General features: G+C 40.4%; 2 protein-coding genes across 6 annotated transcripts in view; one reads left to right on the top strand and one right to left on the bottom strand.

The window, feature by feature from the left end:
• Positions 1–1,902: 1,902 nt before the first annotated feature.
• WBP4 (WW domain binding protein 4) lies at positions 1,903–20,615 on the bottom strand. Of its 4 annotated transcripts, none has more exons than XM_058834606.1 (10): positions 20,509–20,615; positions 13,996–14,068; positions 12,509–12,571; positions 12,289–12,412; positions 11,260–11,472; positions 10,406–10,461; positions 7,512–7,578; positions 5,406–5,545; positions 4,143–4,375; positions 1,903–2,389 (listed from the first exon to the last, which is right to left on the bottom strand). In XM_058834606.1, coding segments are annotated over exons 1-10 (1,179 nt in total). In that variant the 5' UTR covers positions 20,511–20,615; the 3' UTR covers positions 1,903–2,181. The 4 variants fall into 4 exon arrangements, with proteins under 4 accessions (XP_058690589.1, XP_058690598.1, XP_058690618.1 ...); XM_058834615.1 differs by having other exon boundaries at positions 11,260–11,469; XM_058834635.1 differs by lacking the exons at positions 13,996–14,068; positions 20,509–20,615 and adding an exon at positions 19,798–19,827.
• A 55-nt stretch (positions 20,616–20,670) lies between these two features.
• Positions 20,671–25,834, top strand: part of ELF1 (E74 like ETS transcription factor 1) — an 84,883-nt gene continuing 79,719 nt past the window's right edge. Inside the window, exons 1-2 of one of the 2 annotated variants that reach the window (XM_058834528.1) lie at positions 20,696–20,775; positions 25,660–25,732. The gene's annotated coding sequence lies outside the window, so the exon portion shown is untranslated. Of the gene's footprint in view, positions 20,776–25,659; positions 25,733–25,834 lie in introns of both variants that reach the window. The other variant, XM_058834510.1, reaches the window with a different exon arrangement.

The raw sequence follows: 25,834 nt of genomic DNA, 5'->3' as shown, positions 1-25,834 counted from the left end.
TGTGCTTTAAAGGAAAGCATGACCAGCTGGTAACTCAGCAGCTGGCAAAAGCAAAGGAGCAGAGAGAATCAGATGTAGCGGTAAGTCACTGGTAAGGGTGGCAGACAGCATGTGGGGTCATGTAAAAGGCAAATGAGGTTTAGGGATGTATCAAGAGTTAATTCCAACATACTAAAGAAGTATTGGTCACATCATGCGTGGCCTTAATCAAGGTGAACTAGTCCAAGGAAATCCATCTAGGCAAGTGTAGTAGTCCAGGCACACTCAGGCTGGAATGCGTGAAGAGAAGCACTGATGGGACACTGAAGATCCTGTCACACAAGGACACTGTTTGTCCTTCTCAAAGAGAGAAGATGTGATGGATTCAAGATGAAGGAAAGCTACTTAACTCAAGGGCAGGACTTGTATAAATTGGAAGAGCAAGCTGGCCACAAACACAAGGAAACTAGAGCAGGCTCCCAGAGTAATGTTCAAGTAAGAACAAACCCTAAAAAATCTGATTAAGAAACTCTCTCCTGTACATGTTTGAGTACATGTTGTACATTCCTGCATCTCAGACTTTGAAGCATCCTGCATGTGTCCTGCATCTCTAAAAGATAATCCAGGGTCAGATATTACAGTAAACTTTCAAATTTATCAGAACAAACATCATACAAAATACACCAGCCCTAAGGAAGCCAAGAAAACACATGGAATTAAATACAATAATTAATTCTCTTCTAAACATACAGTAAAAGTCACAGAATAGAAAAAAGAACTTCAACTTCTACTGTACTACACAATAAACCAGATTACCTGTTTTAAACTCCTCTGTCAATTGAGCCAACAGATTAATAGTTGTTTTCTCAAAGAAATTCAAGCTCAGCAGTTACCAACTCTATTTTGCTGGACTCTTGACAACTGCCTTAGCTGTATTCCTTTTTTCTTTTTTGACTGAGACTCTCCTGAACAAAACACCCTGAGCTTTAAGAATAGAGGCATAGTTTTTAACAGATTAATTATCTGGACCTTTATGGTTCACTGTTGAATGGCTAGAGAAGCAATGAGTGCAGCTATATGCTGACACAGGAAACAAATCCTGGTGATGCTAAATGCAGATCAATCCCACCAAGTAAAGAAATCAAATTAACAATCCTTAAGAAAATGTCCAAGTCATCTTGGACTCTACAGCCATCAGCTCTGCTGATCTTCTGGTTTCTTTCCCTATGGTACTGAGAATGACGAAGCTTCAACACACTTAGGCCCTCTCAGCTTATCAAGCACTGCAACTATAAAACACACACCTCTTATCAACAGAGAAAACACAATCACCTCAAAAATGGTCCCGTATTCTGTACCAGGGCCAAGTCTCTAGAGTATTTTTTTCATTAAAGTATCAGGCAAGTGTTTTTTTGCTAGGAAAGACACAAAAAGAAAGCAAGACTGAAAAAGAAAACTTGATAAGTAAAAGTAGACAACAATAAAGCAAGAGACAGGGAGACATCACAGAAATACCTACTCCAACAGTGGTGGCCCTGGTGCTGTTACTACAAGTTAGGATTCATCAGGGTTAAATCTTCTGCTGAGGTTTAATACATTTACCATGCACATACACAAATTATTTTTCAGAACATCACTTGGAATTGGTGGCACTGATGTGACTAACTCTTCTAAAAACAACTTCCAAATGATCAGTTTGAAATGTTGGCAGTCTCACCACCCACTCTTGCAAGCGATCAGACGAAGGTTAGTAAGCACAATATTTTACTCATTAGCGGAGAAACTACACCACATAAACAATCTTGGGGGATGATTTTACTCTGTAGCATATTCTATTGATCCAGTTCCTCTATGAAAATAAAAGGTCTGCTTCATTTTTGTCAGATTAAGGATTACTACATTCTCACATACTTAGAAAAGGAGTAAAAAACCTTATGAAATGTATTTAAAACAGCATACACAGAGCAAATAGAACTGGGATGGCATGGTTAAAATAAAGAATACGGATATTTACAATATTACAAACTTCCACTCCAAAACCAATCACACCAAAATAAAATAAAAAAATATTAAACTCACATATGTTTTAATACCTATAAATCCTTAACTTCTATCCAACATTTTCTTTATAAAAGCCCATTTAAAATATTAAACTTTTGATTCACTCTAGCTTAAGCAGAATCTAAAATAATTTGTTAAGTATTACTGATCACTTATTCTTTGTCTTAAGTTTCTAGATTTTCCATTTTCAAATTTTCTCTTCTTAAACGTTGGCACCCCTTCTGTCAGGTCTCCAAGGGAGGTGACTGTCTTCTCTTTAAATACGACTGTTTCCTCTTCTGGATCCTCTAGGACCGGGGGTGCTACATTGTCATTCTCTGTACTTGGAAGCTCCAGGTCCACTTTTTCACTGGAAGAGGAGAGGAAAATGTAAAAGGGTTAATGTAAAGGAGAAAGCAACATGGTGCACTGGAGACAGCAACAGCTATTTTTATTTGACAAAACAGCTTTGAGCTAGATGCAGTCTTTAGTCATCATCATGACAGGCATCACGAAAAAACCCATGTTCTTTGTTTCTTCTGTGTGGGCTGCCATAAAAAGTAACAAACTAACATATTCTGTTCAGAACTCACAGCATGGCCAAAGCACTCATTGTGTAAACAGTCCTGCAAGAGATAATAGGGCTGTGTGTCTGTAAATTTAAGAATATTGAAAGACAGTGGACAGTAAGTAGCAGCAGTGGTTCACTGCCAGAACACCACCGAGTTGTTTTCCTCAAGTGTCTGTCCTGAAGAGCACAGCAGAAGAGAAACTCACCTTACCAAATCAGACAGTGACCCTAAGCTGGGAGAGATGGCTTTGGAGGGTGGGATCACAGCCAATACTGATTCAAACAAATCAAAGACAACAACTAAAAATGACCTATCAGTTTTAGGGGGCCAGCAGCAAAAAACACTGTGCTCCACAAGGATAACCTCTGGCACAGAGAATGGAGAAGAACCACAGAGCTGGCAGAAAGTTTCCTAAATCACAGGTATCTCACCAGCACACTGTTGCAGAGATATTGGCCAAGCCACACAAGAATACTTTTGCTACTACTGTGTGTTAGACATCTGTGACATCAGATGTCAGCTCATGTACTACACCCAGTCTGAGGTTCCATGCTTCAAGGAAGACATGGATCTGGCTCAAGCACCCAAACAGGAGTCTAAAAGACTGATGGCAAATCAAGAAAATGCAATTGTTGAACTATCCCAAAAATGTAAATTTCCTGGAAGTGGGTGGCACTGTGCCTATACTAGATTTAAAGTAAATAATGAACAACTGCATTTATCTAATTGACACGTGTTCATCTCAAGCCTGTCTGTTAAAGTATAGACTGATCTACCAGGTTCAGTGGCTGAAAGCACCTTTTACGACACAGTACTTTCCAAAAACCCAAAAGAATTTTTCAGCTCAGGAGTCAAGGAGCAGCTTAGCTGGTCCAGTTCAGGAGATGTTATGTGAACATTATCATCTCCAAGGAGTGCATAATTTAGTATGAACACTGTCAGAGGTCTACCTGCTCAATAATGCTGGAGAATGGAACAAGCATAAGGAAGAAGACTTTTCATTCTCCAAAACCCATTTTCACCAGACTCCTTGAGGGACCCACAAGAAGCTGACAATAAAAAGAAATACTTTACAAGGAAAAAAAAAAAAGATGCACCACAGGCATTATGCAGAAAAACGAAGCAACCCTTCTGATCAGATGCACTTCATGAAAACATCTGCAGTTCATTGGTCTGACATGGGGGAGAGAGAGAGATCATAGGAACTCTTGGGGCAGCTGAATCAGATTGTTGAAGGAGATGATGTTAAGGAACATAAGCTTAGAGTAAGAGCATTTAAATATTTGATACTCAGCCTCTGAAAAAACAGTGCACAACTATGATTCTTAAATCACTCAAATTTACTTTGTACACATGGTGAATTTCTACACAAAACCCAAAACACCATCTCTACCTGCAATGGAGAGCTATTACTTAAAATAACCATTGTGAAAAGAATTGTATTTGGGAAACATTTCCCACCACAGTTGTGCTAATTCTGCCAGAATTCAGAGGAAAAAGCCTCACTTCTTGCAAACATTATGAAAATAAGGATAGTAAAAAGATAGTTACCCTCCTTCTTCTTCTTCTTGTTCTTCCCCTACTTCCTTAAGTGCTTTCCATTTTCCATAAGGGTTGGTCTTGTTAGATCCATCACTAGAGGTTTCTTGGGAAGCTGATTTACTCTCCTCTTTATCCACAGTTTCTTCTGACTTAACTTCTCGCCATTTCCCATAAGGGCTTAACTTTTTAGCTTTAGGAGATTTTTTCCCTTCCTCTGATTCTTCACCATTATCTCCTTTCCTCTAAAGAGGAAAAAACCCATCTTAAGCAAAAAAGCCTAAATAAAAACATAATGTAGCTTTATTTTACATCTTTTATTTGCTATTATTATTATTATCTACTTATTATCTACCAGTCATGCTTTTCAACCAAGAGTAACTTGAAACAAGAAATTCATATTCATATAATCCACAAATTTTTCTTCTTGAGCTTTACAGATGAAAAAAAAAAAAAATCTTAACTGTTACAAGAAATAAAAGCAGGAGAATCCCATCTACCAAGGCTGAAGTTAACAAACTTACAAACTTGCTTGAAGAAAAGGTTAGCATATCTTAAAATAAAGAGGAAAAATTTCACATGCAACTTTCCCTACATGCAGATGCACACACTTATTGCTAATACCTGGTAGCAGTTTATAATGACGCACATTGATACAAAAATATGTGTTTTACAATTAATACCTGTCTAGGAAAAAAAATTGTATTTAAACTGTCTCTGACTGTTCTGATATGCTGGCTCCAGGGAAACCATCTAACCCAGACAGAGACATTACCATACCCTTTATCTCAAGTTTTAAATTTATGTTTTAAATATATAATTGATACAGATTTTGTACTATGTGCTATGTTTTTTCACAATTTAATAAGGAAACTACAACCATGCCATTTTCAGTCCAAAGCATTCCCTGAAGGTCTACTGGCCGTCACATTTACTAATGAAAGGTTGAAGTCATCCTCACACTGAAATACAAACCATTTTGTGGATTATTTCAGAGAGATGACAGTGACCTTTCTCAGTGAACATCACATGTCTTGTAGAATTCAAGGTACTTCTGGGTGTGTTGAAGGAAAGATCGTGCTTTCTATTCTGGAACAGTGCCACTAATGAGCCAAATAATTGAATAAAGATTCATTTTATTAATAACTGCAAAATTTTATGTTCAGTCACACGTTTTAATCTCATTTCAGTAAGTGCAGCCACAAAACATAAAAGATTCAGCTACAATTTTTTAGTATATGATCATGTATGTAAAATAAATCTGAAGAAATTTACCTTGAAGTTTGTTTCTGAACTCTCTACTTCATTCTCACTGTCTTCTGAGTCTGATTCAGATGCTGTTTCTTCAGGCTTGTCACGCTGACCCTTCTCATTTGAAGATGAAACAAAACCATCTGGTTTCTCCCATGTGGATACTGTCCAAGACATTTGAACAACCACATTATTTATGCTTCTCATTTTGATCTGTTATTGCTTCAACAATATAACCTTTCAGAAGCAGCACTGCCTTATGCAAAAGTACAGCAAATAATTTAGCAAAAAGCTTTTGCCTTTGTTTGGTACATTTGTTTTAATAACCATAATCAGAAAGATAACATTTCTTCCCAGCAGAGACACAGTCAGGACAGCTGAGTTCACTGTTGATAAAGCTTGTTTTAATTAACTCTTACAAAAAACATCACACATGGCAAACTGTGACCCACAAAACTGTGGTCCCTCTCATCCTTACACAGGACAAACAAATTAACTAATTGCCCTGTAGATGTGCCTATTTGATTTGAGTTGTTCATTGATTATATAGACAGGATAAAACAAAGAACGATAACTGCAAGCTGCAGGTCTCCAGGCAGCGAAACCCTTATCTAGTGCTACTCTTCTTAGTAACATCAGGTCTCTAATTAAAAGAGCTCTCAAGCAAACAAGGAAATACAAACATCAGTCTGGATGGAAGTACATACAGGATATGTACATATATCCTCATTTTCAATTTAAAAGTAGTATTCCAGTAAATATACTGAGAAGAAATACTCAAATAAAAGTTGACTTAATGGTCTTAAAACTGGTTTTAGTAAGAATAAGGCAAAAGTACACCAATTTTCAGTCTATAATTTTATATAAGCTTTCAGATGTAAAAAAACCTATTGTTTTTCCTAACTGCAAACACATGTAAGTGCCTAAATGTACCTTGAAGAAGTAAAGATGTAAGAAACTGGCAATGAATAACTCTGCATGAACAGTGCAGTCTCTTAAGGGTACTGCTGTCACCTGACTTCAGATGAGTCACTGAGCAATTCCACTTTCCCTGGTGCCATATAAAGAGTGGAATCAGTGCAGCCTCCCAGCCTTGTAGCACCAAACCAGAAGCCATCAGTCCCCTAAGTTACATGTCTGACATGAGACACTTATAACTGTTTATATCAGTTAAAAATTTGTCTTGTCATCAGAGGATGGAATTACTGTTAACGGGACAGAAAAGTAATTTTCAAGCACTCCCAAGACACTTACTTACAGCTATATAAAAGTGAGATACCAATTCGAAATCTCAAAAGCCAAAATTCTGCCAAATGTGATTAGAAACACACTTTTCACAAGTGTCATATGTCCATGAAGTACTTAAAAAAACAGCAAACACAGGCATAAAATGTATCTGAACTTGGAAGGAAACATTTAAAAACGACCAACACTTCTTTTCCTTTCAAAAGAAATTGCAAATCACTTGGGCAGGGGAGCAGCTCTGTGAAAAACCGAAAGGTTTTGGATTGGTTTTCTTGGTTTGTTTTTTTTTTTGTCCCCCCTATTCTTGGCATCATTAGCAATGCCACTTCATACCCAACTGCAGAAGGAAAACTCATAGCAAGCATAAAAACCACTTGCTCTCCAGAGAGGCATCATTGACCTTAAAATGTTTCAAATAGATTTAGAAAACAGATGCTATTCTGAGGGAGTTACCACAAAGTTCCCCATGTAGGGAAAGAAAAGCGGAAAATAAGTAGGAGGTAAGATTCTGGACTTTCTTATCAATGCTATGTCAGCAAGAGGAAAAGTTTAGGAGATTCTTAGTCAGTTCTACATGCCTGTCAAGACAGAATCCTGCCCCCTTCCAGTTTCCAAACTGTAATTTCAATATATATGTAGTAAAGACAAATGCCTAATTTAGACTTACAAGTTGAATGTCCAAAAACATCTCTGAAGCAAAAATGTATGCACACTGACAATGCAGTCTAAAAGCCAGTGCTGACTTAAGCAACTATTTCATTTCAAGTAAGAAAGCAGTTTAAAAAATACGAAACTTACTAAAAAATGCAGTTATTTGCAAAACAAAAAGCTTCTCTGAAAACCTTCTCTCCTGAAACAGAGCTTAACTGGAAAGAAAGTTCTTACCTCCAGTTTGTGTGTTATAGTAATAGGTATGACCATCTTCAGTGACACCTTCCACCCACTCTGCTCCCTAGGAAAAACATACAGCAGCTCATGAAAAAAAAGTTTTCAGGATCAGCCAAAGCATCATTTTTAAGTCTATTCAACCCCTGAATACTTTTTTGTCTGTGATCACCTTACTGGTTTAAAGCTTGAACCCCTAACATTGTTAGAAAGTATTCCCTTTGACTTTAATGAGATGGAATTCCATAACTTAAAATACTGCAAGTGCACCTACACAATCATTTCTCAAACAGTGGATAATTAGTATGAGGCTGTATAATAAATGCCATACTGTTTCAATTTTTATATAGGACATTATCTTACATGTTTGGGTTTTCTCAAAATATTCATCTCTGAGGCTGTAATTTCCTAGTTGTGTAATTGTCTTTAGTGAAGATTGCTGAAAAAATTCTCTGGGAGACTTAGGTCTCTGCGAGGGCTACAGAAAACTAGTACAAATTAATTTTAACATAAATTAAATATACACAAAATAAAAATTTACCCCAAAATACAACATTACAACAAATAATTATAGAATCAAACTTTGTTTGCCAACAATTTTACTTCTTTACTAAAGCACCAATTTCAACAATGCACTCTTTTTCCCCACTGATTAATAAATAAACATGAAATGTTTACAAACTTGCTGGTATATCTTTGTGGATATGTAATTTATTTACCTTTTTTTTTCAGAATCAGCTACAGCTATATAATCAGTCAATACCCATGCCCTAACATCTTCCTTAAGAAACCAGTTTTCATCCCATCTTAAACACACAAGTACAAGGAGCAGTCCTTAAATACCAATACTGCCAGCTCTGTGTTGGGAAACTTCACCATACATTATTTTGGTATTAATGTGTGTGTATATATACAGAGATATACAGACAGGCTTTTGCACACCTATACATTTGCTTAATACTCTTATTAAAAATTTGGGTTTTTAAAATAAAAACACAATACAATCAGAAGTTAAAGTTCCTGCACCCACTGTGTAAACACAAAAAAATTGTACTGGTAGGTTCAGAGCAGGCAAAGGCACGAAAGCCTTCAGGATCACATTTTCTCAAGGTTTCACCCTCAGAAGTTTCAGTGTGCTGGTTTTTGACAAAAGAAGCAAAAGGAAAGTTCATTTTAAGTATAAAAAAAAAAGTCTTAAGTAAAACCCTTCTTTTTTTTTTTTAAGAATTAGATCCTGAGCATTTGTAGACCTGCTGGTTAGAGGTTTTCAGCCAATATCTGACACTAGGCACATTAAGTGTCCCATAACATAAATGCTAAGAAGCATACTGTCAGTCTAACTGGTTATAGGCAGCCTTCAACAGGCCCCTTCATTACCCTGTTCTCCTCACCTCTTACCAAGTCTGAGCAAAACCTAATGTGCTGTAAAATCAGGAGGGCTCCTGGCATGACATATTGCAAGCATGCCCTTTAATTTCTGGGCAGTGAGTCCTTGTTAGAGATCTGGAATGTTCCCAATATCCTTAGCTCAGACTAAATAAGGGAGCAATCAAATGCTTGTTTTTTGCCATAGCAAAAATAAGACAGGACTAAGTCACTGAGCAGGGTGAGTGAGGAATGGCAAAATACAGCTGTGTTGTTAGAGATACTGGGGTCTGAAGGTGTGTGCTTCTGATACGGCTAGGATGAGCTAACTTCAAATTGTTGCCAAGAAGGGAGTGCCTTCTCCCCCAATCTGCTCTCCCCACATTGGCATTTTTTCCTGATTATTCACAAGGCTGATAGCAAGGAAATAAGCCACCAAAACACTAACCTAAACTCTGATGCCTCCGCTGCTTGAACTAGTTCACTGTCAGGGTAAGTATGTACCAAGGGCCATACGAGATTAATTCAGGACCACATATTTCAGTGGAAGGCTACAGTAAGACTGACTTATTGCAACTCTATGCCTTGACTGGAAAGATAAAGTTGAAGTGCTGATTAACAAGTTGTGCAAACCCACAGGACAAGGGAATCAGAAAGCCAGAGTAGCATGTGATGTGATGATACAGAGCTACAGAACGTCAAGCATTCTGAATGTCCAAAAACAACTTTTTGAATTCTAGTGTAAAATCCAACACCGGCAAACTCAACAAAAGTGACATCAAATTGAAGTGTATATATGACCTATCTTGAAAACAGGGAAATGTAACTTCACAGGAGTGTTGGAAAAATCCTGTTTTTAATGATGTGAGGCACAAAAATCCTGGAGTGATAAGTATCATGGGAAAACTCATTAATCATAGTAAGAAATTTTTCTGCCTTTTGACTATTCTGCAAGTTTTTCTGTGCCTCAAAAAAGGAAAATTAAGAAATGTACTAAATTACTAATATTACTGAATAATTACTTGCATATAGGTTCCATGATCATGAGAAACACAGTAAAACTTATTATGTAACTGTACTGTAAGCAAACACAAAAAAATAGACATTCTTTTTTTGTCAACTATCTGACAATGCAGTCTCAGTGTTGCCTTAGATAAAGGAAGCTTAACTACCTCAACTGTGTAATATTTTGTTTTTATAATTACATTTAATTTAAAAAAGTTTTAACAGAATTTATTCAGAATTTCCCAAAAGCTTTAAATTTTATGGGTTGAAGCACCAAAGAAGTATATTCTGCAGGAACCCAACCACCACTAATTACTTCTCTTCCCTTGACAGATAAATCAGCCAAATAGGACTTCTAAGTAAAATTGCAATTTATCATAAAAGACTCTACATATTCAAATTCTATTTTCCTAAGTTTATGAAGGGAAAAAAAAAAATCATCTTCCTCAATCAGACAACTTGCAAATTGCTTAGATTATTTAAGTGTTTACAAGGACAAAGAAAAATATGAATAATTTGATTACCGTTGGTGAATTTTGAGAGTTGCCTTGGAATCCTTTAGGTTTCTCCCACTGTGATTCTTAAAAAACAAAAGCATATTTCAACCATTTCATATCATTCAATTTGATTTATTTTTTATAATCTTTACTAAAAATAGATCTAAACGATATGACACTGCTGTTTGCATACATATAAACAAATTATATAAATATATATACATGATGCTGGAATATGAATAATTCTTGCCCAATCTATGGTATGAACAATAAACCAAAGTATCACAATTACAGCTGGCTTTACTGGAGCTGACAACCCTCCAGACTCTATTACTATGCCTGATACAGAAACACATGACTTTTGGTTTTAAAAAAGCCCAAAAAATTATGAAATTATGAAAGACTACAGTAAGTAATATCATGAATCCTTAAATTCATAAGAAATAGTTTGCAACATTCTCATTAACCATAAATGAGGGTTGCTTTTATGTTCTAAAGTAAATCACAACTGCAGCTCCTCAAGAGAAGTCAGTTAGATAAATCCTATAAATGTGGAAAGATACAATCAGTTTATTTCATATCCCTGATCACAAAGCTTCTTCGGGAAGAATACGGTTATCTTTGTGTACTAATCCCTGGCAGGCTAAACTGTTCCAGAAACTGTGGAATTACTGCATTCTTCCATTATTAATCAACAGCAAAACCATTCTGAAATTCTGGATACCCAAGTCTCAAATGTTAAATACTGAAACTCCATCTAAGTGGTCAGATTTTAATTAACAGCATAATACTAAAAGAGCAGAGAAGTAAAAAAATGCAGGTAGACTTTTCTCACTTAGATTCAATAGTTATATCTCCACTTGCTCCTCGGTAGCTTTTACCTCCAGTTTTTGTGTTGTAGTAGTATGTATAGCCTTCAGGAGATAACCCTTGCACCCACTCCTTCGTTTCAATTTTTGGTGGCATTGAGGCATCCTGAGGTGTCTTTTTTTTCTTTTCTTTCTTTTCCTTCTTCTCTTTCTTTTCTTTCTTTCCTTTAGTTTCCACTGTGTTACTCTGTATTTTACTCTGTGTTGAACTGGAACCTACATCTTCTTAGAGAAAATAATATCCTTTAAAAAAAGTGTACTATTCTGAACTTAAAATATTAGTCACTCTTGCAAAACAGAGAATAGGAAACAGAAAATAGGGAACTTTGTTCTAAGGCGTATTTTTACTAATGAGTGAAAATCATTAGTGCTATACTCATAGCAGGTACACTTAAAATACTATCTTGAAAGTATCTTGCTTTGTACCAGTACTATAGCATCAGAACAATGTCCAAATTTAAAAAGATGAGTAGAGAGAAAAATCGTAAGGACCAATGAGCTCTAACTAAACAACAAAAGAGAAACTAAAAGAGTTACAAAAAAGACAGCTGCTACAGGAGCCTGAAACTACAGACTTGTTTTTAAAGGACAACATGCTTCCAACGTACAGAACAAAGGTACTTGCTGAGCTGCAAGCTGACTAGGAGATTCTCATCTCCACTGTTTCACACCAGTGGGAACGCAGTTCTTCCTACTCATGGGAACTTTTGCCTCCAACTGGCAAAAGTGAAACATAAAATTAATCAAAGGAAGCTGCACTGCTGATTCAAAGCACCACCTACAGCCTAACTTTCTGTTAAAGCATTGTTTAATTTTTCTACTCCAAATTTGACTGCTCCATGGATCAGGGGATACCATAGCTATAAATACTCTGTAGTGCAACTTCTACTACTGGCAATTTGCAGACTCCACTTTTTTTTTTAAATGAGCAACAGTCCTGGAGGCCTCCTCTCTCGCTCCTAAACCTAATTTAAGACAACACGTTCCTATTCAATATTCTTTCAATTCTGTCTTTAATCTTCTGGCAGTTATATGAACTACCTGGCTTAATTCCAAGCCTTTTCATATCCTCTTGATATGCTTTCATTGCAGCCTCCTCCATTGCTGCAAATTCTTTTGACATGTTTTCTTCTTCTTTTGCCTTTTCCAAGCTTTTCTTCTTAATCTAAAACAAAACAAAGCCCAAGAGAATAAATTAAACCAATCTGATAATGAAAAAGAGTAAAAATAAGCATTTTTGCAATTAAGATATTTGAATTACCTCACTAATTCTCTTTGCCACATTTTCTTTATGATTCTTTCCTCTTTCATGAAACTCAATGCTCTTCAAAGTAAGAAAAAAACCAAGAAAAGTAATATGTATTATACAATTTTAAAACAGTAAATTTTAGTTATTTAAAATTTAGTAGGACTAATTTTAGTTGAACAAGCCTAAATGTAACCTGCTCTGTGAACACTTACAGCAAACACTACAGCTCTAAAATGGCTATAGGAATACAAGAACACTGAGAAACATTCAACAGAGAAATCATAAAATGTCATAGGATATTTATAAGATTTTTTTTTTTTTTAAATAATACTGCTCAGCACACGTGTTAGAGACAAATAACAGGGAATCTGGGTTCCCTCTTCATGCTATCCTTCCATGTATCATCATGGGCTTTTTTCCTGTTCTCATGCACTTTTAAAAACCATATGGGTTATTTAGTGTTCCAAGTATTAGCTACTGCCCTTAATTGCATTATGCTTCACTTCAGAAATATCTCATGAATTTAAACTAGTCTGAAGGTTTAAAGATCTGAAAAAGAGAGAGAAAAGGAGGAAAAGGCAAAGTGGGAGATTTGGATAACTAAGGATAACAGAACAGTCTGCAAGCCAAAAAGCTGCCAGAAAGACTGAAGCCAGTAGGAGCTGGAAGGAGTTCAGAAGCTCAGGTATAGCAGTGATAGTGCTCATGTGGCTCTTACATAAAAACATCTGTGCCCATTTGGCTGTTCAGATGTTAAATGCCTAAGCCTGACCTATGCACAAACTGATGTGCAGAGGATGCACACTTTGGGATGACTCATCTTGTTTAGAGACAGACTTTATAAGTTGCTCAAATCCCTTCCTTGACACATATTTCTCTTCACTTATTCCAAGATACCTGCAGTTCACGTCAGCTAATTAGGTATCTTACTGTAAGCCAGAGGAGGCTCAGCTCTAGAAACACCCCTGGCATCCAGACAGGAATGCAAAACTTACTGCTAAGGAGGACACCAACATGTCTAGTAGTCTGCAAAAGGCATCTGCAAGTCTGAAACACCTTTCTGTAACCCAGTAATGCCTCTGTGGGCTGTGTGAAATGAAAGAAACCTGTTTTAAGAGCTCAGCGCACTAGCTGTACTGTGCCTACCACATACAAACAGTACAGACACCAGGTTTTGCTTTCTACTTGCATGTGAAAGCAAGGGACAGGTGCAGACAGTTTCAAGACAGACCAAATGTTAAGTTACAGAACTCAAAGAATAAGCAGGGTCAGATATTTAGTCCTTATCTGTACTGCCATGGAGAACAGCACACACCATCTTGTATGTGGGTATCTGGCTCTGATGTGATATACTTTAAATACCCACAGGTATTACAAAGGCATTTTCATAGAACAAATTTCATGCATCAACAGACTAATATCAAAAAGTGATGTTTAAAGCCTGTAATTCAAATTCCTAATATTTCAAATAATGGACATAGTATGGTAGACCATCATACAGGTCTGTTGTCTGCTATCCAGCACTTGCAGTAATCGCAGAATTTTTTAGGCTGAGATTTCCAGTAATCGGCCCTGGGGAAAGAAAAAAAAAGATGTATAATCTGAAACAATAACCAAAACCACAGGTTTTCATATATGTTAATATATATCTTCAGAAACTAAATTTAGTCTTCTTTGTGTGATTAAATACTAAGAGTTTGATTTTCTTTTTTTTTTTTTTTTTTTTAACCAAGTTTGGGGAGCCAGTTAGAGCAGCTGTATTAACAACTGTGTCTCATAAACCACAGTTCAGTATTGGGATTTTGACCATCTGACCTCCAAAAACTGCAGAATTTTTACAACTGAGGCGGTGCTGTAAGAACCAGAAATACAAGACAAAGCAAGCCAGAGATAAACAAGCAGCTCTAGATACCCCATTTAAACATGAAATGGTCAGAAAAGTGCAACTTGCACTGTTTTTCATAAAAATGCCGGATTATGTACACAGTGAACTCAGCAGCACAAAGGTGCAGTTCTAGACAACGCTGAGCTACTGTGGGGAGTGAATCCCAGACCAGATTCTGACCTGTGGGGTCACACACACAGCAGCAAATTGTTTGGATGTTTCAATGTAAAAATGTAGGAATTTCTGAACCAAGTAATTAAATAAGTGAGGAAACAAGGGGAAAAACTCTTCAGAGCTGAAAAGTTAGCATGTTGAAATATTTAACAATAAAACAAGCAACCTCCAATGGCTGTTTCTTCATCAAAATCCAGCTTCTAATGCCAGATGAGACTTGTGTAGAAGCAATACTATTTCTCATTGGCTTGCAGCAACAGACACAATGCTTTGGCTCACCAGAACATATTTGAGCAAAAGACTTCTACGTTTTTAAGTTAAAATGACAAAGGATGAGGGACAAAATTTTAAAAATATTCACGATTACACTGAAAACATCAGAAAAATTGAATCTTGGTCTTTTGTCTGAAGACCACTGTACAAAGTTCAAGGAAAATACTTACTGACATTCTTGCTCAATAAAACCAAAACTTCTTCCATGCACAACAATAGCACCCTCAATTCTTATGGTATATGTGAGCAGACTTTAATTACAGAAACAGATCTGATCAACTTAACTCCTACAATTTAAGCAGGTATCAAAATACACTCTCCCACTAGTGCTTCACACAAAAATACAATTACCAGGAGGCTATGATTATTTGAAAGTCTAAGTACAAAGAATGTATTCTGCAAAAATGTATCAACCTATAAGCAACAGTGAGTTAGCAATGCACAGCTTTTCAAGCAATTTCCTGGAAATTGAAAGAAGCAGCTGGGCTTTCCCCAATTTAAACAGAAATCTGCTCATCCCTAAATGGTCTACTTTAGAACTGTGTGATTACTCAGTCACACATTTAATTAAAAGGGTTTTTTTGAGACTTATACCCAAACATACAGGGGCAAAGCCTGAGAAATCTAATGCTCTGACTGGAAAACCAGTTGAGTGGGAAGAAGAAATTCAAAGCTCAGAAATGCCACAAGATCCTTTTTTTTGCTTGAGCTATAAATTGTCTCTAAACCCTTAGACATGATATACAATAAGTTTCCAGCTAAATGCAGGGGTAAACTTCCTATGGCAATGAACCAATTTTGACAGAAAACATAAACTTTAAAAAAAGCCTCACTCATGTTTTGGATGTGCAAGAACTTCTGCCTTCTTCCAAGTTTAACCTAAGACAGAAGGCTCCTTCTCTTCAACAGAATCAAATGTAAGTATTAAAATCAAGACTGTACAGCTGCACCCACCACAAGTCAAGACCTGAGAATTTGACTAGATGTATTTTCACACCTCTATTTTACACCAATTTCTTTCCTAAATGCTGCTGGTCAGCACATCTACTTCAAACCACTGTAGCAATACATACAGTAATCACTCTGGAGAACCTGAGGGAACACTTGTGGCTTCAGTACAAATCCACATCTTGATAAAAGTCTTCTAGCTTCATCTCCTATTGGTTTGCATAAAAACTGGAGCTGTCTCTCTACTCTTATATATAAAATAAATGTAAATGGTAGTGTGCACAGATATCCTAAGAATCTTAAATCCTGCATTTAATGATTAATGAAATTGTGTAACTTATGATCTGAATTCTGTGGCATGAGGAATACTTATGTACTCATACTTAAGAGCATGAGGAACCTTATATACCAAAAAATTCTCTTGAAGATTTTCTACTTGAGTTTACACCACTCAGAAAAAAATTCTTCCATCGAATAACACCTGCCACTGTAACAACAGCAGAACCTGCTAAGTTTCAGTGATGCTACAAGGAAAGCAAACCAAAGAGGAATATTTGGAAAGGAGCAGTAACTGAAGTGAAACCCCACTTTGTTGAGATGCTACAAGTGCTTCATGGGCTCCATTCACAATTCAGATCCATGACAATTTTTAAGTCTGTGTTTTTTTTAATCAATCTGACAAATACAGGCTTGAGACTAGATGCTCTTAAAATAGTATAGAGGTTTTTTTATTCTTGAATAATTTTGTACAAGTCATGGGAAACTCAGTTATTTTAAAAAGTCATTGCAGTCAAAATGGTACAGCTTTTAAGACCCTTTGTTTTCTGTCAGCAATAAAGTTAAGGTTGATTCTTGTTTTCAGCTCTACAGCTGGGCCAGCCTCCTAAGGACTAGAAAGCTGGCCACCCGGCCAGCACCAGTATAACTCCCTTTTTTTCTTTCACTGAAACAAGGAGACAGTCTAGAGTACATCACATCTGCCTTGTCCAAGTTTGCAGGGTTGAGATTTAGCACTGCACACATTTCACCAGGTGTGGCTCCCAAAAGGGAGCTTGGTGACACAGACCCAGAGAGGTGTGTGCCAGTTTTACTGCAAAGCTCTAACTGAGGGGAAGGGTTCTGGACTCTGGCTCTTTGGAGCCTGACTTTCCAGAGCTGGCTGAGCAAGACAACTTGATAGCCTGCTACGAGGGAACAGGGCAGCACCAATACAGATGGGTACTAGGCAACTTCTGGACAAACTGCTGTAGACCTAACCAGACTTGAAAATCCCATACTAACTTGCAACCAATTTGTGTCTCCTCCAGAACAGTGACTTTCTTACAACTTTTACTGGTCATACCACTCAGAAGAAGAATGTACAACATTTTAGGGGGTAAAGGAAAAGGAAGGAAAGAAAAAGAGGAAATGAACATCATGGTTTTTTGAAACCCATGAGATGGTAAAGTCTTGGCTGCAAACAGCAGAGTGCAAATTGATCAATGTTAAAAACATTTACAGATTTCTGAAATTAATTTAAAACATCAGAGTGAACAAGAAGACAAGAAAGAACAAGTAGCAACTCTACATTGACAATGCTTGTCCCGTTTGCCATTCCAAAAGATATTAAAATGATGAAACTCAGAGAGAAAGCACTGAAACTCAGGTATTTATATTCTGAGCAAGACATTTCTTGAGGCAGGATAATCAAGCAGCCTACGCTGCAGTGACCAGGTTACGCATCCCAGTGCAGGAACCACATGTTTGGGAGTATGCAAGAAGCAGAGGTTCAGGAAGCAACCTGCAGAGTAACTCAAGTACTGGAGTCCAGGGTCCTGAACCCTCAACCTGTAGGGCTGCTTCTCCTCACAAGTTACCGTACCACTAATGTTTCAACAGGTGATGCAAACAGCTTTCCTTATACAGGGAAGCTTAAAAACCCTCGTAAAGTAGCTATCTTGAGCTGACACAGCTTTGCCAAATTTTACATGGAGATTGGGCTGGAGGATTTGCTCCTACCATGCACTGAAATCAAGGAGGGAGGAGAAACACAACTGGTTTAGGTGGTTCTGAACACAATGAAAAAGAATTTTATTGTACAAACAAAATCTGGCAGCATTTGCTTTGAATAGCTCTGTTCTAAAATATCTGACTTAAAATCTGGCAGGGATGCAGGGTGTTTGTATGAGGGATGTATCTGTCCAAAACAGAAGCCCTCAGGGATAAAAAACAGTATACATGGGCTCAGTGTCTTCTTTGGTTTGAATACATACAACCTCCAAACACTTTACAAGAATTTAACATCTAACAGCTTTCTGGAAGTTTGAGCACTGAAGAGCTGCTACGTGCATCACCACTTTGAATACCGGTTTGTATAGTTCATGACTACACAAGCAAATTAATTCAGGGTAGAGATTGTGGCTGATCTGTAACAGCCACTCAAAAGGACAGAATCTGTTACTATTTCTGAACACTATTTGGAAATACTGCATACTTCTGAACAAAAGTAACACTTCTGTAACAGAAAGAAGTAGAAAAAAACAAAAGAAAAAAAAATAATTCCACATATTTCACAACAGACCCTCCTCCATATGGGAAGCTGTTCCAGAACAGCTAATTCTAATTCAAATATACTAGTATTGGTGAGACATAAAATTGCAATGCTAAGATTGGCAGAGAAGAAGATAAAAAATGTTTTCTTGTACTGTTAAGTAGGTCCCAGTGCCAGGGCCCCTAATGACTCACCCTCCCCAATAATTCAAAGCAACTCTGTTCCTTCATGGTGTACTAATTGTACCTTAAAAACACTTCTTAGTTAAAGACCCTTAACTTTTTTTTTTTTTTTAAGGTATGTAAAAGTCAGGTCTAAAGAAAAGGGTATCCCTGACATTTCAAGTACATAGAACTGTCCTTCTGCCTAACCCCAGCTTGTTGGCTTTCTAATAGATCACACAATGTATGTTTATACATGGGCTCTGACAGATGGGAGTTTTATCCACACGAAATATGGCAGTTCTCTGAAGGGCTTTGCTCTTCTGGTCCTCAAGTCAATTTACTTTTTGCAATCCCTCTGTAAATTCTAATTCACAACACAAACGTCTGTTTCTTTTTATCATTATATTAGCCCCTTGTGAACTACATACAAACTAAAACATCCAAGGGCAAACAGAGACTGCAGGAGCTGCTCAGCCTGACCTGTATTTGCTAGAATCTGCTTTGCCAGACCTCTTTTCAAAATTGCAAATTTCAGAATCACTTAGGTTGGAAAAGACCTTTAAGATCATTGAGTCCAACCCTCAGCCCAGTACTGCTAAATCCACCACTAAACCATGTCCCTAACTGACACATCTACGTGTCTTTTAACTACCTCCAGGGATAGTGACTCAACCACTTCCAATGCCACAAATACTTTTAACATACAAGAATGCACACAGATATCAGGGAAAGCAGCCTTCTGCATGTATGGAGCTCCAATTCTCTAGGTCATTTCCTCTAATTTCGGTTGTCTAAATAGTGAGGTAGAGCTGTCTCAGTTCTCCCTGTCACTAGATGGAAACTGTCATCTCAAGAACAGCACACTTTGCATCCTAAAGAGACACTTGAGAAGAGTATTGAACTCCTCAGGTGTGTGTTTCATCCTTATACAGGGAACCTAAAGTGAACTGCCTAAGTCAGCTTTCAAAAGTTAAATATCCGAAGTCAGGGATATCTGCTGAGAGCAGAGGTCTGCTGCTGTAGATGCAGAAGAAGGATATGGGCTATGTCAGGAAGACTGTGATAAGAATTAGAAGAGAGGAAAAAACCAGCAACATAAATTGGGTCAGGAATCTGTTCAGGTATAATTTTAGCAATAACTAAAATTAAGAATGCTGCTGTACCTAGTACCAGTCTGCAAGGCAGGCTCACACAGCTCACCATCAAGTACTGCCCCACAGACAGACCTCTGGAGAACTTTTTGACGTGGTTAAGATTTTTTTTTTCCCCCCCCAGCAGGGAAGTTAGGATATTTTAAAAAGTAACAGAAACAAGGAAATGGACATACCATTCTATATTCCATTCTCACCTAATAAAGACACCAGCTTGGATTTTTACACATCTCCCTCCCCCAAACCTGGTCAGGTATTAACACAAATTTCCTAATTAAAGACTTCGAGCGGGCAGTGATGGCCAGGTAAAACCAAGGCACAGGCAATCTTGTTCCTCACGCCAGAACCAAAGGCAGCAAAGGAGGCCGCAAGGTGGGGGCACCTGGCACAGGGAGGGAGACAGGGAGGCCGGGGGGACGGAGGGAGGGGCAGGAGGGAGCACGGGGAAGTGCAGGGGACAGGGAGGGAGAGAGCGGGGGTGAGAAAGGGTACAGAGAGGGGGTGCAGGGTGAGGGGCCACGGGCCCCATCCTCCGCAGCCCTCCCTGCCCCGCTCTGAGGGACGCCGAGTGCGTCCGGCGGGAGGCAAAGCTGCCCGGCGTGTATTGGCGCGATAAGAGCAAGACAGCGCAGTAAAAACAAACAACCTGAAGAGAGCGGCAGGCCGGACGGGAGCAGAGGGACCGGAGCGATATTGAAACACCTCTCTCAGCAGGGCGGGGGTCGCCAGCCACAGCCAGGGCACGGCCGCAGCCCCACTGACCCCGACCTGCCCCACGGCCTGCGAGGGCCCGGCCCGGCCCCCGCACCGCACGCCGCCAGCCGAGCCCGACCCCGGCTCGCAGGGCGAGCGGCTATGCCCGCTCCCTCCCGGCCCCTGGCACTCACATCGCCGCTGCCCCGGCAGCAGCAGCAGCGCCGCCGCTCCGCTCCGCTGACCTGCGCTCCCCTCCGCTCGCCGCGCCGCCGGGGTGGGATGGGGCGGCGCCGGGAGAGGGAGGGAGAGCAGCGACGGTAGCCGGGAGGGCTCAAGCCGCGCTCTCCGCCCCTCCTTTCTCCACCTCCTGCCCTCTCCCGCTCCTCCTCCCTCGCCCCCGGGGAGGCGAGCGCTCAGCGGGAGCCGCCCGGACAGGGAGAAGGAGCCGCGGCCGCTCGGTGAGTGCCGCCCGCCGCCCGAGTCCCACGCTCAGGGGCACCGGGAGGCTCAGCCGCCTCCCCTGCCGTGGGGAGAAACACCGGGGACCACGGGTTCGAGCCCCGCCGCCGGCAGCGCCCCGTGCCGGGCAGTCCCTGCCCCGCGGCACCCGTGGGAGATGGCAGGTGTGGGGAGAAGGGCGGTGACAGGGTGCGAAGGGGCTGGGGAGGCACCGGGCCCCGGCCGGGCGGCGCTGCGCGCCCTAGGGCGGCGGCCAGAGGAGCCCCGTCCCGCCGGACGCCGCTGCCAACTTTTCTGGGAGTTCGGCGGCGCGCGTGTCGAGAGGGCTCCTGCTGCGTGCCGGCTTCACCTCCTCCCTCTCCCCGCTGGCCCTGGCGCCGCCGCCCTGCCCTCCCTCTCTCCCTGCCTGCCTCCCTCCCGGCCGCCCGCTTCTCTCGCCGTCGTGGGGCAGCCGCGGCGGGGGCCGGGGGAGAGGAGGGGGGCAAGGGCCGGCGCCGTCCCGGGGCGGGGGGGAGATGGGGACGACACGGTCACACTCGGGCGTCCCCGGCACATTGGCCCCGGATCGCCTCCTCCGCTGCTTCCCGCACAAGTAAAACTCACCCCGGGCTGGTGTTTCACAGCACACCCTCACCCCCCGCTCTTTCCCCCCCTCCCGCCCCGCCCTGTGTGACTGATCTCCCCACGGTTCTGCGAAAAAAGTCGTGTTAATTCACCGGCTGCAGCTGGCAGCCTGTTTGCTACAGTCACGCACAGGGGTGGAGGAGAAGCCTGCGGAGTGAGTCATGGCTGTAAGAGGCCCTCCGGTTGTTTATGGCAAAAACAGGGGGGTGGCTCATTCAACATGTGGGAAATACGGGGAGTAAGAGTTGCCTCGATCCTGTAAGGACAGGGCAGTGGTACCTGTACCTAGCACCCCCCGCCCCGGCTCGCTGTCGAGCTGGCTGAGAAGGGAGGTGAGGAGGTTGCCTTTTCCTCTCACAAGGAGGGCTTGTGGTCAGATTGTCATAGCTAGCTGCAGGAGTTTTGCATTTGTCAGCATTTCCATTATAAGTGTACTTTTTATGTAGTTTGCAACATGGCTATAAATGTATGCCCCGGGTTAAAATTCGGTTGACGGCCTCCTCTTCATCTAAGCAACTTCTGAAATGATTCTGCTTAGATCCTAAGTGGAAATCCATGGAAAATACAGCCTTTTATGTTTCTTTCAAGTTTAAAGTTTAGCTCCTTACACATGGACTCATTTACAGCTATTAGTCCAAACAAATTCCTTCCCCCCTGAGTTTGTTAAATTGGGGAAGAGTTTAAAGGCTTTGCCTCTGTAGGCATTGGTCATTAATTAGTGCAACAGAGACTCTGAAGACTCTTATAGGATCCCTCCTACCTCGAGTGAGGGCACCCACCTACGGAAGAGACATGGGACACGGTGTGTCTGCACAGCTCTAACCCCCGAGGTGCCAGGGCAGTTCCAGTGCCTCAGCACCACGGACAAGAAGCTGGTGTTAAAGTCAAGGCAGAACACGTTAACTTCCCTCTATGGGATTTTTAGATTTTTTTCTTTTTTTTTACCGTGTCCGTTCAGTTGCTGCGTCTGGGACAGGGAACAAGTCCAATATTTAGGAACTTTCATTTTGTATACCTCTGTATACACACTGGATCTAGATACCGTGAAACATGCCTGCCACCCAGTGGATGTCGCTGATCTCTATATATTCTGTACATTTACCGCCTCTCCCCTGTGCCCAGCCCTACCCCGTCGGTAAGTTTACAAAGCCAAGTGCTCAGGATGCCGGGCTCATCTCTGCCGCGGGCCTGTGCCCGACGATGATGTTGGTCGTGACAGGATGTGCCTGCATCTTTCCCGGCCAGTTCGGGACCAGAGGTTCGTCCCCCAAGGTGTAGCAGCTGGGCAGCAGAGAGAAGAGGTAACAAGAACAATGCAAACAACTGTACACAGAGGGAGAGACAGCTTCGTTGCTGAGACAGCTGGAGAATCGGATTTTGCAGCCCCAGCCTTTGCTGTTGATTTCCACATAAACATGAAAGTTTTTTGCCCATGGTCTTTTGAGTTTTCTGGGAGCCTGACCTGAGTCCCTGGGATCTGCTTCACAGTTAAGCTAAACTTAACTTAACCACGTGGAACATAAGTGAGTGTTTGTTTGCTCTCTGTGTACAGAAGATGTTTCTCGTGTCTAAGCATGTTAGAAATACAAGCCCTTGAGCGTTAGAATTGCTCACTCAGTGTTTTTGTCTTAGTTTCCCGTATTAATAATATATGGACAACAGTATCCTTCATCTTACAGATTACTGTAGTGATGAGAACCATATAAGAACCTGAGAGAAAAGAAATAATTTCCTCTGTGATTTGAAAGTGTGTGCTGATGCTCTAGAGAACAAGGGCAAAAAGAGGAGCTTGTGTGTTAATTATAGCAAAGCTTCAGTGGGAAAAAATGTGACCAGGTCAGTTGCAAATACAGATTGATCTAATTAGAGATTGATGCATATGAGTGCTAGGAGATATTTTTAGTTACTGTAGACCAATTCTAATAATTTCTAAATTCTGCTTTGCTTATCATGTTTTTAGTACTGCATTTTATAAGTAATTTCCTATATTTTCTTTCCCATAGGAAAAGCGCCAAAAAGCAGATAGGCAGCCTAGGGTAGTATATTTGTGTCACTGTCCTTCATCAGCTGGATTCCTAATGTAACACCTGGGACTCTGCTGTCAGAGCCCCCTGTTGAGGGTAACCAGTGGTGGCAGGTCGTGGCTGTGGTCTCTGTTGCTGTACTTGTTCATATCCCTTGTTGTCTGATCACCATGAGGAGCTGAGAACAATGTTGATGTGGCCTATCAAACACCTACTGAAAATGCACACAGTGCAGTTTGGATTTGGACATTTCACCAAATGCAGGTGGACTTTTCATGAGGGCAGCAAAAGGGGGACCTCCAATATATGGGCTCCACCCTTCATTGCGATCTGTCACCGGGAGATGGAAGAGTGTTACAGGCTTTCAAGTTTGCCAGAGGCCTGTTGCTGTTGGGAGACAGCATTTTTCCTGGTTTTGTTCTGAAAACAGCTCAAGTATTTTGGCCGAGTTCTTCTAATCCCAGTCTGCCTCTTTCTGCACCCCTCACTCAGAGGTAACTTCTACAGCACATGGAACAAAATTTAGCCTGAGGCAGACATTCAGCTTGGAAAATTTCAACCCAGGCAGTCAAAGTCTGGCCAAGTTACAAGCAGCTGGAAGCAGCGTCTTGCATTGGAAGTGTTCAGCAGCTGCCTAATAGGCGATGCTACAAGCTTCACCAATCCTGTGTACATGGAAATATGCTGCTGAATTACAATGTTATTTGATTGGTTACCTGGTCTACTAACCGTTCTTTTGGTTTGTTGGATTTTTTTTCCTTACTAGAGAAAGGAACCTAATCTTTGGCTAATGCTAGAAATGATTTTCCTTACTCATATTATTCATTGTTGTTTTCCTGGCTGAAAAATTGAAAACTTTAAAATGGAGCCTCTGAAATAAATGACAAGCCAGGGCTTACTAGTTCTGAATATTTCAAAATGACTAAAAGATTGTTAAAGACCAGTTTACAGTAGAACTAAAGCAAATTGCTTCCCAGCGTTTTGAATTGTAAAAAACCCACATCTTCCAAATTCCTAAGCTATTCATCAACTGCTCTATTGTAGCAGACTCACCCTATATTGTGTTCCTGATATATCTATTAAGTCTGCAGTGAAGTGTGAGTTTAAAACAATTGTGCCATGGAGTCACTGTGGAATAAATACCACAAACATTGGCAAAGTTGCTTCATAAATCTTTCTTAGTTTAGGGAGGCACTTAGGCGTGGCTTTCTTCTATGGGAGTGCAGCTGTTTCTTGTGAGGTTCCCTGGGGACTGGATCTTGGTGTAAGGCTGGTTAATATCAATATATTCACAGCTTTTGTGATGATATCACATCTATACCACCATATTATTTGCAGGTTTGTGCATGTGTGGAACAAGTTACTAGTACATGATACTCCAAATAATTTTCTTAAATGATCAGCATCTATCAGAAGGCATTTTTCATGCAGCCACATACAAAGGAACCAGGATTATAGTTACACCAGCATGATAGAGGACTGTCCGCAAACTGCTGATTTATTAAAAGAAGGCTTAAGAATTTGTGCAGAGAATCATCTTAATGGGAGTTTTCATTGCAATGCTGCCACTGAAGTGTGGTCTTGGCTGTGTAGCAATAAAAATATTGCACAGAAGTATGAAAGTACATGGCATTAGTAAGATCATAGGAATTCCACGTCTGGTTTTGCTGCTCACATGTGAGGAAGGATGTGAAATATTAATACGAGCACAGTGACAAATGTGGAGACCACATGTCACAATTGCAGGTTGTACATCTGAGAGAGAAAATGGTGCCTGTATATATCATTCACGTGTGTAAGGAAAATGCATCATATTTACTTGACTATCCAATGTCTGAGAGATGAAGTTAGGCATGTTGTACTTTGAAATAATCAGTAGCAATGAGGTCGGTAAAGGATTGTAGAGGATTTGCAGTTGCTGAGAGTTTTTAAAGTTGCTGGGGTTTTCTTCTCAGAGATGTGCTTTCACTTGCTTTGGTGGAGGCTGTTTCCAGTGTGTGTATAAGGGGGAAGGACTGTACTCCATTCACCTGCATTTTTCCCTAGATTGAAAAAACAAGATGACGTGCAGTGCTTTCCATGTATTGTAACACATGTTGCTACCTGGACAAGGTTACAACAAAATGCCACGCTTCAGAACTTGGCTGGTTTTCGCCTGGCTCAGGAGGACCTTTTTTTCTCAGTGCCTAATTTGACTGCTGGGAGTGTGATTAATTATTGTGTACTTCCCTCTAGAGTATCAACACCTGGTGGCAGCTGGTGACAGGATATCAGATCCTCACTTTACAGAGTCCCCTCCTATTCCCAGGTTGGTGTATCATCTTTCTTTGTTCAGGATACTGTCAGTTATATTCAGGGATGAAAGAAATTTTTTTTCTGCCTTTAGATAGGCAAGGACATTGCTCAGTGT

This window comes from Poecile atricapillus, chromosome 1 (assembly GCF_030490865.1).
Source record: "Poecile atricapillus isolate bPoeAtr1 chromosome 1, bPoeAtr1.hap1, whole genome shotgun sequence".
Taxonomy (NCBI): Eukaryota; Metazoa; Chordata; class Aves; order Passeriformes; family Paridae; genus Poecile; species Poecile atricapillus.
Note: the sequence above shows the minus strand (reverse complement) of the source record. Positions and strands in the feature narration are given on the sequence as shown.